This window comes from Chenopodium album, chromosome 4 (genome assembly GCF_948465745.1).
Source record: "Chenopodium album chromosome 4, dcCheAlbu1.1, whole genome shotgun sequence".
Classification (NCBI taxonomy): Eukaryota; Viridiplantae; Streptophyta; class Magnoliopsida; order Caryophyllales; family Amaranthaceae; genus Chenopodium; species Chenopodium album.
Genome location: NC_137837.1, coordinates 43631309 through 43646412, shown reverse-complemented (window position 1 = coordinate 43646412; position 15104 = coordinate 43631309). Strand labels below are relative to the sequence as shown.

General features: G+C 38.1%; 1 protein-coding gene across 1 annotated transcript; it reads left to right on the top strand.

Annotated features, from left to right (window-relative positions):
- Positions 1–10849: 10849 nt before the first annotated feature.
- Positions 10850–11767, top strand: LOC145627880 (uncharacterized). Its single transcript, XM_081680223.1, has 4 exons — positions 10850–11167; positions 11222–11414; positions 11569–11624; positions 11750–11767. The coding sequence occupies exons 1-4, from the start codon at positions 10850–10852 to the stop codon at positions 11765–11767; spliced, it is 585 nt and encodes a 194-aa protein (XP_081536349.1).
- Positions 11768–15104: the final 3337 nt, after the last annotated feature.

Below are 15104 nucleotides of genomic sequence, written 5' to 3'. Positions count from 1 at the left end.
TTCCCTTTTACAAACCTTTGAAAACAAAAAAATACAAAACATTAAACATCATTCATATATTACGTAAAATTGAAACTAATAGTTAAAAAATAATAATGTATATATGTTAAATATTTCAAACATCATTCTAACTTGCCCTATTTAGCATTCAACTAAGTTTTAGGACGGCTTTTACCCAAAATCGCCTATTTCACTACTACTTTGCCCGGTTTCTACATTTCTTATCTAATGAGATATTTCTTTATCATAACATGTCAATTATAACTAGTCTTAGGTGTCTAATGTTTGAAATCATAGCAAGTTAGCATTCTTCTAAGTTTTAGGACGGCTTTTACCGAAAATCGCCTATTTCACTACTACTTTGCCCGTTTTCTACATTTCTTATCTAATGAGCTATTTCTTTATCATAACATGTCAATTATAACTAGTCTTAGGTGTCTAATGTTTGAAATCATAGCAAGTTAGCATTCTACTAAGTTTTAGGACGGCTTTGACCCGAAATCGCCTATTTCACTACTACTTTGCCCGTTTTCTACATTTCTTATCTAATGAGCTATTTATCTATCATAACATTTCAATTACAACTAGTTTTAGATGTCTAATGTTTGAAATCATAGCAAATTAGCATTCTTCTAAGTTTTAGGACGGCTTTTACCGAAAATCGCCTATTTCACTACTACTTTGCCCGTTTTATACATTTCTTATCTAATGAGCTATTTCTTTATCATAACATATCAATTATAACTAGTCTTAGGTGTCTAATGTTTGAAATCATAGCAAGTTAGCATTCTACTAAGTTTTAGGACGGCTTTGACCCGAACTCGCCTATTTCACTACTACTTTGCCCGTTTTCTACATTTCTTATCTAATGAGCTATTTATCTATCATAATAACATGTCAATTACAACTAGTCTTAGGTGTCTAATATTTGAAATCATAGCAAATTAGCATTCTTCTAAGTTTTAGGACGACTTTTACCAAAAATCGCCTATTTCACTACTACTGTGCCCGTTTTCTACATTTCTTATCTAATGAGATATTTCTTTATCATAACATGTCAATTAAAACTAGTCTTAGGTGTCTAATGTTTAAAATCATAGCAAGTTAGCATTCTACTAAGTTTTAGGACGACTTTGACCCGAAATCGCCTATTTCACTACTACTTTGCCCGTTTTCTACATTTCTTATCTAATGAGCTATTTATCTATCATTATATGTCAATTATAACTAGTCTTAGGTGTCTAATGTTTGAAATCATAGCAAATTGGCATTCTTCTAAGTTTTAGGACGACTTTTACCAAAAATCGCCTATTTCACTACTATTTTGCCCGTTTTCTACATTTCTTATCTAATGAGCTATTTCTTTATCATAACATGTCAATTATAACTAGTCTTAGGTGTCTAATGTTTGAAATCATAGCAAGTTAGCATTCTTCTAAGTTTTAGGACGGCTTTTACCGAAAATCGCCTATTTCACTACTACTTTGCTCGTTTTCTACATTTCTTATCTAATGAGCTATTTCTTTATCATAACATGTCAATAATAACTAGTCTTAGGTGTCTAATGTTTGAAATCATAGCAAGTTAGCATTCTACTAAGTTTTAGGACGGCTTTGACCCGAAATCGCCTATTTCACTACTACTTTGCCCGTTTTCTACATTTCTTATCTAATGAGCTATTTATCTATCATAACATGTCAATTACAACTAGTCTTAGGTGTCTAATGTTTGAAATCATAGAAAATTAGCATTCTTCTTAGTTTTAGGACGGCTTTTACCGAAAATCGCCTATTTCACTACTACTTTGCCCGTTTTCTACATTTCTTATCTAATGAGCTATTTCTTTATCATAACATGTTAATTATAACTAATCTTAGGTGTCTAATGTTTGAAATCATAGCAAGTTAGCATTCTACTAAGTTTTAGGACGACTTTGACCCGAACTCGCCTATTTCACTACTACTTTGCCCGTTTACTACATTTCTTATCTAATGAGCTATTTATCTATCATAATAACATGTAAATTATAACTAGTCTTAGGTATCTAATGTTTGAAATCATAGCAAGTTAGCATTCTACTAAGTTTTAGGACGGCTTTGACTCGAAATCGCCGATTTCACTACTACTTTGCCCGTTTTCTACATTTCTTATCTAATGAGCTATTTCTCTATCATAACATGTCAATTACAACTAGTCTTAGGTGTCTAATGTTTGAAATCATAGCAAATTAGCATTCTTCTAAGTTTTAGGACGGCTTTTACCAATAATCACCTATTTCACTACTACTTTGCCCGGTTTCTACATTTCTTATCTAATGAGCTATTTATCTATCATAACATGTCAATTACAACTAGTCTTAGGTGTCTAATGTTTGAAATCATAGCAAGTTAGCATTCTATTAAGTTTTAGGACAACTTTGACCCGAAATCGCCTATTTCACTACTACTTTGCCCGTTATCTACATTTCTTATCTAATGAGCTATTTATCTATCATAACATGTCAATTACTACTAGTTTTAGGTGTCTAATGTTTGAAATCATAGCAAAATAGCATTCTTCTAAGTTTTAGGACGGCTTTTACCAAAAATCACCTATTTCACTATTCATTTGCCGGTTTCTACATTTCTTATCTAATGAGCTATTTATCTATCATAACATGTCAATTATAACTAGTCTTAGGTGTCTAATGTTTGAAATCATAGCAAATTAGCATTTTACTTAGTTTTAGGACGGCTTTGACCCGAAATCGCCTATTTCACTACTACTTTGCCCGTTTTCTACATTTCTTATCTAATGAGCTATTTATCTATCATAACATGTCAATTACTACTAGTCTTAGGTATCTATTGTTTGAAATCATAGTAAATTAGCATTTTTCTAAGTTTTAGGACGGCTTTTACCAAAAATCACCTATTTCACTACTACTTTGCCGGTTTCTACATTTCTTATCTAATGAGCTATTTATCTATCATAACATGTCAATTATAACTAGTATTAGGTGTCTAATGTTTGAAATCATAGCAAATTAGCATTTTACTTAGTTTTAGGACGGCTTTTACCCGAAATCGAACCGGAAAAAAGTAAAAACAATGCAAGTACCTCCTTTATGTGTTGGGCTTCAGTGCACCTATTGACTATGTCATTCATAAACCTCATCACGTAGAGGGCACAGTCAATGCCGTTGTCTTGTCGCGCACACTAAAATGACACAAAGTTAAAATAGTCATGCATAGCCAAAACTCAAGGCAATTTTATTAAATAAATCAATATATCAAGGCTTTACCTTCGCACATTTCCACATGGGACCAGCAACCGAACGACAGTTCAACTTCTTCATAACACTTCAAAAAAATAAAAAACAAACGATTTAGGAACATAGCCACTCAATCACGTAAGTGATGATACAAAACAATAAATAGGAAGCGGTATGTACCTATTCAATAGGTTATTCACTAGCAACTTCCTTGGTGGCCATATACGAGCCGAGTCAAAGTAGTCGATTGTGTTATTGGAAACACAAATCACCATAAGGCTCCAATGTAGACTACATTTATATTAAAGCAAATATCATATCAATCAATTGTTATGCGTCAACATCTATACTTAACAAACAAACTAAGAGTGATATTTTTAAACTTACTCCTCAAAACAAGGGGCTAATAAGAACTTGTTTCCCGCACGCATTGATTCTCTAATAGCCCGCTCAAGGTAATCTATCACTTCACGAGGGTTATGCAAGCATTTGGTTACGGAGGTCTGCTCGGGGCATAACCACCCAAATGCTGCTTGACCATCGGGTTTACTAGCAAGGAGCTCCTGTAGTGACCTTCAAGAAAGTAATGTGTGCAAGTAATTACTAGTTGCATTGTTTTGGTATGAAAATATAAAAAATACATAATGTTTAGAAATAGTCTCGTTAATTTACCCAGGCAGCTGCAGCAGGCCAGGCCCAGGCAGCTGCAGCACCCAAGCAGCTGCAACAGGCCAGGCTGCTGCCCAGGCTGCTGCAGCACCCAGGCAGCATGCCCAGGCAGCTGCAGCACCCAAGCAGCAGCCCCGGGCAGCTGCCGGCTGCAGCCCTTAGGTTGTTTTTGTAATTTTTGTTTTTTTTTACCAGGGGTTGTTTTTGCAATTTTTTTTTGTTTTTTTTTTTGATATATATGGATTTAAATAAAAGTTTGATTGCAATAAATACTTACCATAGTATCGTCCCAAAATGTTTGAAGCAACCCGTGAGGTATCTCGGCAAACTCAAGTGTGATTGGTATTTTACGAGTTAGAATGCCAACTTGACTAGAAAATTTGTCGCGCCATTGGCCAGTAGGTTGACCTAACTCATCAAACTCAAGCACCATAGAAACGCCGGGTTTCTTGAAAGCTTTAGTTGCACCCCTACTCTTTCTGTTCACCGGTGGCTTTACCCCTCCTCCACCACCGGTTTTTTTCACTTGCCTTTGCATTTGAGTTTCACAATGTGAATCACCTACAACTTCGGTAACCACATTCTGAGGCACGATGAAAGACAAACACTTACCCAACTTCTTTGGTTTCATAACAAATTCACATATAATCCTCTAAACAATTCATATATTTAGTGAATATTACATGCTTATACGTTGAAAATACAAAAAAATAAAACACTTCCCGAAATAAAAACAAACTTTTTGGAGCATAAGATTTTTAGTAAATAAAACATGCATTAATAAAAGTACCTCATTCGTGTATTCCCTCATTGTGGTCAGATCGAATATAAGTAGCATCATCATCTACATCAGTTGCTACATCAAGTGTAGAAGTAGTGAAAGGGGGAGAATCATCAAATGCATCATATTCTTCCTCGTCCTCAACCTCTCCAACCCCTAAAATTCTCCTTTTGCAAGACAGGACAATGGACCATCTTGGATCGGACGGGTCAGTTACATAGAACACTTGCTTAGCTTGAGATGCAAGGATGAATTGTTCAAGACTATCCCGCAAGTGGCCAAGATCTACAAGAATGAAGTCATCATTTCTCACGTTGCGCCTATTATTATCGACCCATTTACACTTGAATAGACCAACCTTGAAGTCACGGTAATCTAGTTCCCATATTTCCTGAATTTGTCTAGTATGATAATAGTGCATCAACTGGTGATGTATCCTTCGCACTGGCAAACTCTCTTGATGAAGCCACAAGAGTGACACCACTATTTTGAGTCGATGAGGATTTCTGATCCCGACTTTCAGCCCAAAATGTGTACCCATTTATATCATATCCCTCAAATGAATGAACATCTTCCTTCGGACCATAAGCTAGCCACTTTATTGTATCAGACACAGTCTCATCCAATTGACGCATCACACGATCATGGAACCACTTCACAAACATCTTATTACGCAACTGCATTAGTGCTCTTTCCCCTTTTGATGGATATTCAACACGCAAACTATCCATGTGCTCTTCTAAATATGGGTGAACCTCCGCAATATGATGAAGCACAAATAAGTGAGCTTGCATGATTTGATCTCGAGCAGCCCAGATCCTTTTTGACCCGATTGTGCCATGACCATCAAGTCTCCCTTCATGTCGGGATGTAGGAAGCCCAATAGGTTCGGCAACGACAACATACTCTGCCACGAAATTCCCAATCTCCTCGGACACAATTCCTTGTATCATACTGCCTTCCGGATGGGCTGGATTTCTTACTTTATCTTGCAGTGTACCCATGTGTCGTTCAAAAGGGTAGCACCACCTCATAAATACTGGACCGCACAACTTAATCTCATGAACCAAATGCAGAATCAAATGCACCATTATGTCAAAAAGTTAAGGTGGGAAAAACATCTCAAATTTGCACAAAGTTACCACAACAGTCGCCTGGAGAGCATCAAGTGTAAAGGGATCAAGAACTTTGCTGCAGATAGTATTGAAAAACCCACAGAGGCTTGTTATAACTTCTCTCACGTGCATTGGTAAAATTCCACGAAGTGCAATCGGTAGGAAAACTTGCATCATCATGTGACAATAATGGGATTTCATACTTGTCAACTTCAATTCTCCATTTAAGGAAACAAACCTTTTCATGTTTGACGAGAACCCAGAAGGAAGCTTAATGTCATACAAACAAGCACAAAACCTCCGTTTTTCTTCCTTTGATAATGTGTAGCAAGCTGAAGATAAATACACCTTTTGGTTTTTTCCTTTTCCATCACCTTTCTTCTTTGCGATACCCGTGGCCTTGCGCTTCCCCTTACGGTTTTGACCACCATCTTCGTTTCCCTTTTCCTTAACCTTCGCCATCCCTACCTTAGCTTGAACCCACAACTCCGGACGAACACCCCACTTTTGCAAATCTAACCGCGCATTCTTGCCATCCTTCGTTTTTCCAAGAATGTTCATAATTGTCCCCAGAATTGCATCACAAACATTCTTCTCTATATGCATCACATCGAGACAATGTCTAACATCATGTTCTTTCCAGTACTCAAGCTTCCAAAAGATTGATTCCTTTTTAAAGAGAGCGTGTGGGTCAATTGGTTTCGTTGTTTTACCAAAAACACATGGAATACCCTTCACTCTCTCATAAACCTCCTTTCCACTCAATGGCCTAGGCGCAACCCCCTCCTCAACTTTCCCATCGAAGGCCTTTTTCTGCTTACGATACGGATGATCGCGCCTAAGAAATCTTCGGGTCCTCACGTACACATCTTTGCCATAGTGGTCAAGGTACACGTTCGGTGTGTCATCAATACAAATGGGACATGCTTTATGCCCTTTGTTCTTGTACCCGGACAGATTGCCATATGCAGGAAAATCATTGATGGTCCACATAAGGGCAGCACGCAAAAGAAACATCTCGTTCTTATGGGCATCATAAACGGTAACACCTTCGTCCCACATCTTTCTCAAATCATCAATAAGGGGCTCAAGGTAAACATCAATGTCGTTTCCAGGTTGCCTTGGCCCCGTTATCAAAAGTGAAAGCATTATATATTTCCGTTTCATACACAACCACGGAGGCAAGTTGTAAATCACTAAAAGTACCGGCCATGTGTTGTGTTTAGTACTAAGAGTGCCAAATGGATTCATACCGTCTGTGCACAACCCAAGCCTTAAATTTCTGACTTCACCACCAAATGCCCTAAACTTCATATCGATGTTCTTCCATTGTGGAGAGTCAGCAGGATGCTTCAACAAACCATTTTTCTTTCTTCCCTCAGCATGCCATCTCAGGTTCTTGGCGTCTTTTGGAATTGAAAATAGACGCTTTAACCTTGGAATAATAGGAAGATACCACAACACCTTGGCAGGAGGTCCTTTACTACCAACATTGCAGCTTGATCGCTTGTAACGCGACTTACCGCAACGTGGACACTCCTCCAAATCTTCATATTCATTTCGATACAGAACACAGTCATTAGGACATGCATGTATCTTTTTATACTCCAAACCAAATGGACACATTAGTTTCTTTGCATAATAATAGGAATTAGGAAGTTCATTCCCATCTGGCAACATATCACATAACGCAGTCAACAAAGAAGTGAAACTAGTGTCACTCCAGTTATGCTTAGACTTAATGTTAAATAGTGTAAGCACGACTAAGAGTTTTGCGTATTTTTTGGACCAGGATACAAAGGCTTTTTGGCAGCCTCTAATAATGACTCAAATACATCAGGTCGGTCACCAAATTCACCTTTAACATCACGCATCATCTCATCCAAGTGATCATCACCACCACCATCCTCGGTGTCATCCCCTTCAGCACCATCATCACTCCCATTTTTTTCTTCTTCAACATGAATCTCGGCACTTTAAACATGCGTCTCATTGCCAACAACATTCTCCCTATACGATCCCTTCTCACCATGCCAAACCCAAACATGATATTGAGGCCTAAACCCATGACATTGTACATGAACCATGATGGTATCAACACTATTGACCCTAGTGACATTATTACAATTGACACAAGGACAATAAAGGTAATTGACACCCATTCTAAGCTAAAAATGTGAAGCACTCTTGCAAAACTCTTGAACCCCATTAAAAAATTCCAATGTATCACGTCTACCATACATCCAACCGCGATCCATTGACGATTTAAATTACCTTTAAACATACCAACACATTTCAAACAATGATAAATGTAACATATATTATGTAATCAAAGTACATAGCATATATATCATCCATAAATCTTAAAAATGAATGCTCCCAAAAGGTCCTTATCACTCCAACCTAACCCATCCTTGAACGTCTAATCTCACTAGTGAATGTATGTCAACTTTTCAATTTTAAGGAAAATCCGGCAGCATTTCCCCCCAGTTCTCCAAGTACACGATGTAGGTAATAACTTACCTACATATGTACCCAGAGAACATGGTGAGAAAATGAGAAGCCCGGATATTCCTTAAAATCGAAAAACAGACATACATTCACTACCTAAGTGAGATTAAACGTCCAAGAACAGTCCCAACTGGGGACTATTCAAGACTTTCTTCTATTGAGAAAGACTCGAACGGGTATCTAGGCAAATGATGATGCAAGCAAGCATTCAATTATTATTTGCATTTATTTGACATTCAACAATAAACAAGTTCATTCATTTATATTCAACAATAATTAAATTAACATACATACAAAATCAAACTAAGTTTACTTATATATATATATATATATATATATATATATATATATATATATATATATATATATATATATATATATATATATTATCAATCCATTATATTCATATATACATTGCAATTTATTAACCACATTTAACAAACTAAAATGTTAACTAATATATATTCTATTCATCAATTTCATTTGAAGCTACTCAAATTCAAACAATATATATATACATATGAAACTTGGATTAACTACTTAAAACCCTAACTTGAAATTTTAAAATAACAAACAATTAATACTAATTAATACATATGAAACTAAAATTTAGCAAGAACTCACCCTAATTTGAGAGTGAGAAAGACAAAGATTGAAGATTGAAGCTAGAGTGCGTGCTTGGGCTCGGTTCAACAACACCCTCGAACATGCACCACCACCAAGTACACCCACGAACACCACCAGCTAACACCGGCAGCCTCGAGCAACCACCATCAACCTCCGACCAAGCAGCAGCCGCCTCGACCCACCACCAGCAGCAACCTCAACCCACGACCCACGCACGACCCCCAAACGCCGCAGCTTCACTTAATTAATTAAATAGCCAAATTAAAAAAAAAAATGAATGTGAATGGAGTGGTGGTGGTGGTGGCCGGAATCTAAACAAGTGAGAAGACAGGTGAGGATGAGGGAGACAGAGAGGAGGAGTGAAGGCAGGGGAATTGAAAATTTTGGGAAGTTGAATGAATGAAACACGGAGGAGAAGAGAGGGTGTAGTTTACTGTTCATATAAGCCCGCTTTTTTTTTAAAAAATGGTAAGCGGTTTAGCCTTGAACCGCTTGCCAATTTAACTAATGGTAAGCGGTTCAAGGCCAAACCGCTGGCCATTAATAAAAAAGCAAGCGGTTCGCGCCAAAACCGCTTCCCATTTCACTTCCCTCTTTTTTTTTATTAATCAAATGGAAAGCGGATTTTGTAAACCGCTTCCCATCACATTTATTCTACTAGTGTAAATAAAGCACTAGGAACGGGGATCAACAAGTAATCATGACAATTGTAGCAACTCGCAAATACATGCAAGTCAAAGGTTATGAAGACTAATGGCAAGCTCACACTAGTAGAAAAATTGCATTTGGCACCCCCCATATGGCACCGGTTCAGCCCAAACCGGTGCCAAAAATCGGCCCAAAATTGGGCGGGTTTTTAAAAAAAGGGAAAAGGCACCGGTTTGGACTGAACCGGTGCCTAAAAGTAAAAAGGCACCGGTTTGAACCGGTGCCAATTGAACCGGACCCAATTAAAAAAAAAAACGCGGACTACATACCTCTTCTCCTTCCTCTCTTTCTCTTTCTCTTTCATTCCTTCTTCAATCCTTACTGTTTCGACCTTCAATCCTTCCTCTCTCTCCCTCCACCACAGCCGTCACCTTCACCGGCGGCCACCAGGGGTTTCGAAAACCGGTCGCGCGCCTTCAATCCTTCCTCTCTCTGTTTTCCCTTTCTTTCTCTTTCGAAAATAAACCACCTATTCGAGAAATCCTTCCACCGCCCTGAGGTTGCTCCACCACCTAGCCGCGCCACCCCCCTGAGGCTCCTCCACCACCGAGCTGCGCCACCAGCCTGAGTGTCCTCCTCCATTTGCCGTGAGTGCCAGCTAGCTGCTGCCCTAATTTTCTCCTCCACCACCTAGCTGCGCCACCCCCCTGAGGCTCCTCCACCACCGAGCCGCGCCACCGGCCTGAGGGTCACCACCGAGTCTCCTCCTTGCTGCTGCCCTAATTGTCTCAAGGTTTATTTTTAATTTTATGTAATTTTAACTTCTCAGGTTTCATAAAATCACTATATATGCCCTTTGATTTTAGGGTTTAAATTAGGTTATTATGAAATTTAGGATTTCTAATTTTTGATGCAGTGGCTGTTTTGTGATGAGTGACTTAGTTTGCAACTTTAAATCTTCCCAATTATTGTGAAATTGAACCAATTTACTTGGTAATTGAGAAATGTTAAGTGTTAATGTTGATGTTGCCTCTTATTATGGGTGTGTAATTGTTGGGTTTGTATTTAGTTTTAGTTTCTGATTCAAGTATTTGAGCTAGTGAGAATCTCTTATGCTGTGTCAATGGCAATATTGTTGACAGCCCGATTTTATTGGCAATATTGCTCTGTTTAGTGATCTGTGTGAGTTTCTACAAAATAGAGCTTGATATTGTTTTATGAGAGTTTTTGAACTTGCTGTGCATCATGGGTACCTTGTCCGGAAGCCTTCAACGACCTCTATTCACAGCTGCTGCTGTTGCCTTGGCATCTGTTTCAACTGATCTTCCGAACAAGTTAACGGATACCAAACAATCTGATCCTTCTGTTGCCTCAGAAACATTGGCTTCATCATCAGATTCATCACCCCATGACTCAGCTCACAGTTCAGGATTGTCATGGGTGTCTAACATTTCAGTTTCCAAGCTTGCAAGGTTGTCGTTTGTGACCAGAATTCGGGTGCCAGTGCCTAATATAAACTGTCATCCAATACCAAATTCAAGCTGCAGTTTTGCTGGAAATTCAGTGGGTTCATCTCCCATTTTGGTTAACCTTTACCAGAACATATTCTTATCCTAGTCCAAGCGTGCAGAATGGTATACTTCAAAAGGCTTTCATGTAATCACCTTCACTTTTCCAATGTCTGAGGTTCTCAGCTACCAGGTTGGTGGGAAAGCTGAGCAGGATGTTGAGTTGCTTGTAAACCATCTTGCTGACTGGCTAGAAGAGGAGCATGGCAAGAACCTTGTTTTCCACACCTTCAGTAACACGGGTTAGTTAACGTAAGTCACCATCTCATTTTCTTGCTTACCTCGTTTATATTCTCAATTTGCTTGTTATTTTGCTAATTAGATGTTCTTATGTCACCTTAAATAGATACGGAGTTGCTCTGGAGAAGTTTCATAAGCAGGACCCTTCTTTAATAGGGAGAATTAAAGGCTGTATCGTGGATTCAGCTCCAGTTGCATCCCCAGATCCTCAGGTAATTATGCTGAAAATTTCTCTTTTTACATGTATGTATGGAAATCAAAATGTATATTTTTAGTTGCTTGGTGAGGGGAATTCCTTATTTATATTCTACTTTGAATGTCAATGGCAATTTATCAGCCTTTAGAATTATCGTGAGCCATTTTGTCACTCTACTTGTATGAGGATGTTTCTTCATGCCTTGAGCTCTTGGTTATTGAGCTGATTTCTCACTAGATGCCAACTAACAATTCAAACGTGTATGCCAACAAACGTGTATGAAACTCCTGGACTGGTGCAATTCCCTACAGACAAAGTTCTTGCTGAGGACCCTGATTTCCGTAAATATGTTCAACTGTATGCTAAGGTAATACAGCATATCCATTTCTTACTGTTTTAGTACTATATTACTCTATAATATGGCTCTGAATACTAGTGCTAAGTATGAACTATGCAATAAGGCTTAATCTGCAGGCTCTGAATAGTGATAGAGAGTATTCTGCGTAAATTATCAGGCAGGACGAAAGAATGAGCTATGCAAGGCTCTGATTTGCAGGCTCTTATGACAGCAGCTAATTGAGTTCTGAATTATTTTGTCAGATTATGAACTGATCAATATTCATTCTGTTTTGAATTGGCAGGATGAAAAGGTCTTCTTTGCACACTACGCGGACTCACACAAGAAGATGTCAGAGCTCGGGTTTCACCCAGGGCACCCATGCTGCCACTCTATGAAAGCCTGAAAGGTAGAAGATGCATGAATGGATGGCAACCTAGACTGATATGTAGTGGATGTTCCTGTAGGCTGTGATCTAATACTCTATGTTGTTATTTTGAATTAAATGTACTGAGAAAAACTCGGCTTGTTGCCAAGTTTTATTGATATCATGTTCTGTGATCACTAGGTGACATTTTATGCCTTAGCAATGATTTTCTATCTATCTTTGGATTATTTTGCAAATTGAGGTGGTGACTTTGTAAAATTATGCCATTACTATGCAAAAATGATAAGTCATTTCATAACAAGGTGACTGCAATTAACGTATAGCACCCCTTGACGTTTCTTGTTGGCATAAAAATATTATTGCACGATTGAAAAAAAAAAAAAAAAAAAAAAATTATACAAAAGGCACCGGTTAGGAAGGAACCGGTGCCTAAACTATCCACCACCCAAAAAAAAAATGGCGGGAGAGCAGTTTTAGGCACCGGTTAACCGGTGCCTATTAAACCCTATGGCACCGGTTTTGAACCGGTGCCAAATAGCAGGTTTTTGGCACCCCTCAAATAGGCAGCGGTTCAAACCGGTGCCTTAGACCGGGTTTGAACCGCTGCCTAATGCCTTTTTTCTACTAGTGTCAATCAAAAGAGTCAACAAGCTATCTCCTAGAGGTCAAACTATCGCCAACTACGAGGGACTCTAACTAGGAGCATCAATAATCAAGCTCAATCGACAATTGCAATTCCTAAATCAATGGTCCGTGTCATTAGAAACTACAATGTAATATAGCATAATTCTCAAGGCCTATCGAATTACACACATGCAAACTTCAATTAATAAAAACAATCTCCAAATTAAGCACAATCAATCAATCATCCAAGTTTTACCCAATCCCTAGCAAACAACTGCTCGATCTAACATCATCATCTAATCAACTAACAACTAAAGAAATCAAGAATCAACAATATATGAAGAACAACTACACTAATCAAGCATCAAACATCAAAATAAATCCAAATTGACATATAGAGTTAGAAATTCTCATTGATAATAGAGAAGATCTTCAACACAATTGCAACCATTGAATCTTCAATATCTCAATCACCATTGAAATTCTACACTTTCTCTCTCTAAAATCTACTCCTAAACTAACCCTAACACTAGAGAGATAAGCTCTCAACTAACCTAAAATTATGATCTAACATTGTGAGTTAAGTTCTTTCAAAATCGGGTTACAAAGAGGTATAAATAGAAGGCGCGAAGCAAAAACCGAGCAAGCAAACACCTAGGGGAGTGCGCCCGTGCGGGCAAGGTTGCACGCCCGTGCTGGTAGGTGGTGCGCCCGCGCCCGTGCCTTGCGCTCCCGCGCTTCTCTAGGTTTCTTCGGCTCTTCTCGCAGTTTCGTTCGTTTGATAAGGTCTTCGAATGAACGCGCAATATGATGACTATGAACTCTAAGAGTGGAAGTCCCAAAAAGAAGTTGACAGTGGGTTCAACACCCCATCTTTATGAGAGCACGGCTAGAGAGTGCAAGAGCTACAACTTGGAGAGCCCACTTCCTTGCATCTTGAGCTTTCCTATTGCCATGAGCTTGCTCCAAAAGCATCTTCCACCTTAGTAATCCATCCATATCAAGACCCGAACCTCGTACAATACCTACAACCACAAAAAGAGAACAAATAAAGGAGAAAACACAAGAAAAACCATAAAAAATACTCAAAACCACAAAATAAGAGAGAAAAGGTAAAATAAAGAGCAAAAGCATAAAACTATGCATTTATTAAGAAGGAAAGCTATGAAAAGAAAGTAAAAACAACCTAAATGCTCATCAAATGGGTGCCATTTATGACACCCATCAAATACCCCCAATCTTACCTTTTGCTCATCCTTGAGCAAAACGAAACCAATGGAGAAATGATGAACTTATTAATAAAACAAACAAAAAGAAGAGAGAAGAGACAATAATATACACTAACTCACTTTTGTAGGAATCATGGTCAATTTTAACAACTAAAGACAAGACATTTAAACCCCTAGACCTCCCTAGAGAACGAGTGATGCTCTCGTAAAGGTTTCTTAAGAGATTAACCTATAACACTCGTAATAATACAAACAAGGCAAAGCATGAAAAAGATACCAAAATACAAGAAAAGCAAACAAATGTTCATAAAAAGGAATTTTCTAAATGTACAAGCACAAGTGAATGAAAATCTTTCTAAACAAGTAAAGGAGTGCAGGTTTTAAGATATCTAAGGTTGATTGAATCATAGGACATGCTAAGTATAGAGACTAATGAAACACGATTCACTTTCATTTCAAAACATTTTAGCATATTCTCCCAATTAGCTTCAAATCTACTTTTTAGTGAGCATCTATATAGTTCCTCGAAGGAACCGGAAAAACAAATAGATTTGAGGTTTCTCGACATCTTAACTTTGCATTCCCTTTCCTTAGGCTTTGACTCATAATTCCCTCCCCGGATATGTGACTCAACCTCTAGGTCAAAAGGGCTTTCCCAAAGGTTGTAACGTAAGGGCAAAAGGGTGAGGGTAGGCTAATTTTAAAAATTTTGTGGTATCCCTAATAGTGAAGCAAATAAGGCACCTTTCTCAGAGTCACAATCAAGTAATCACCAAACAAAAACAAACTAACACCCCTTAGCTTATTCAAATCTCTAACCACAATCATATATACAAAAAGTGTAAGACGCTTCCCCCCAAGATTGAACAAAGCATTGTCTTTAATGCTTAAAATAGGGAGAAAGACACTTACATCAAA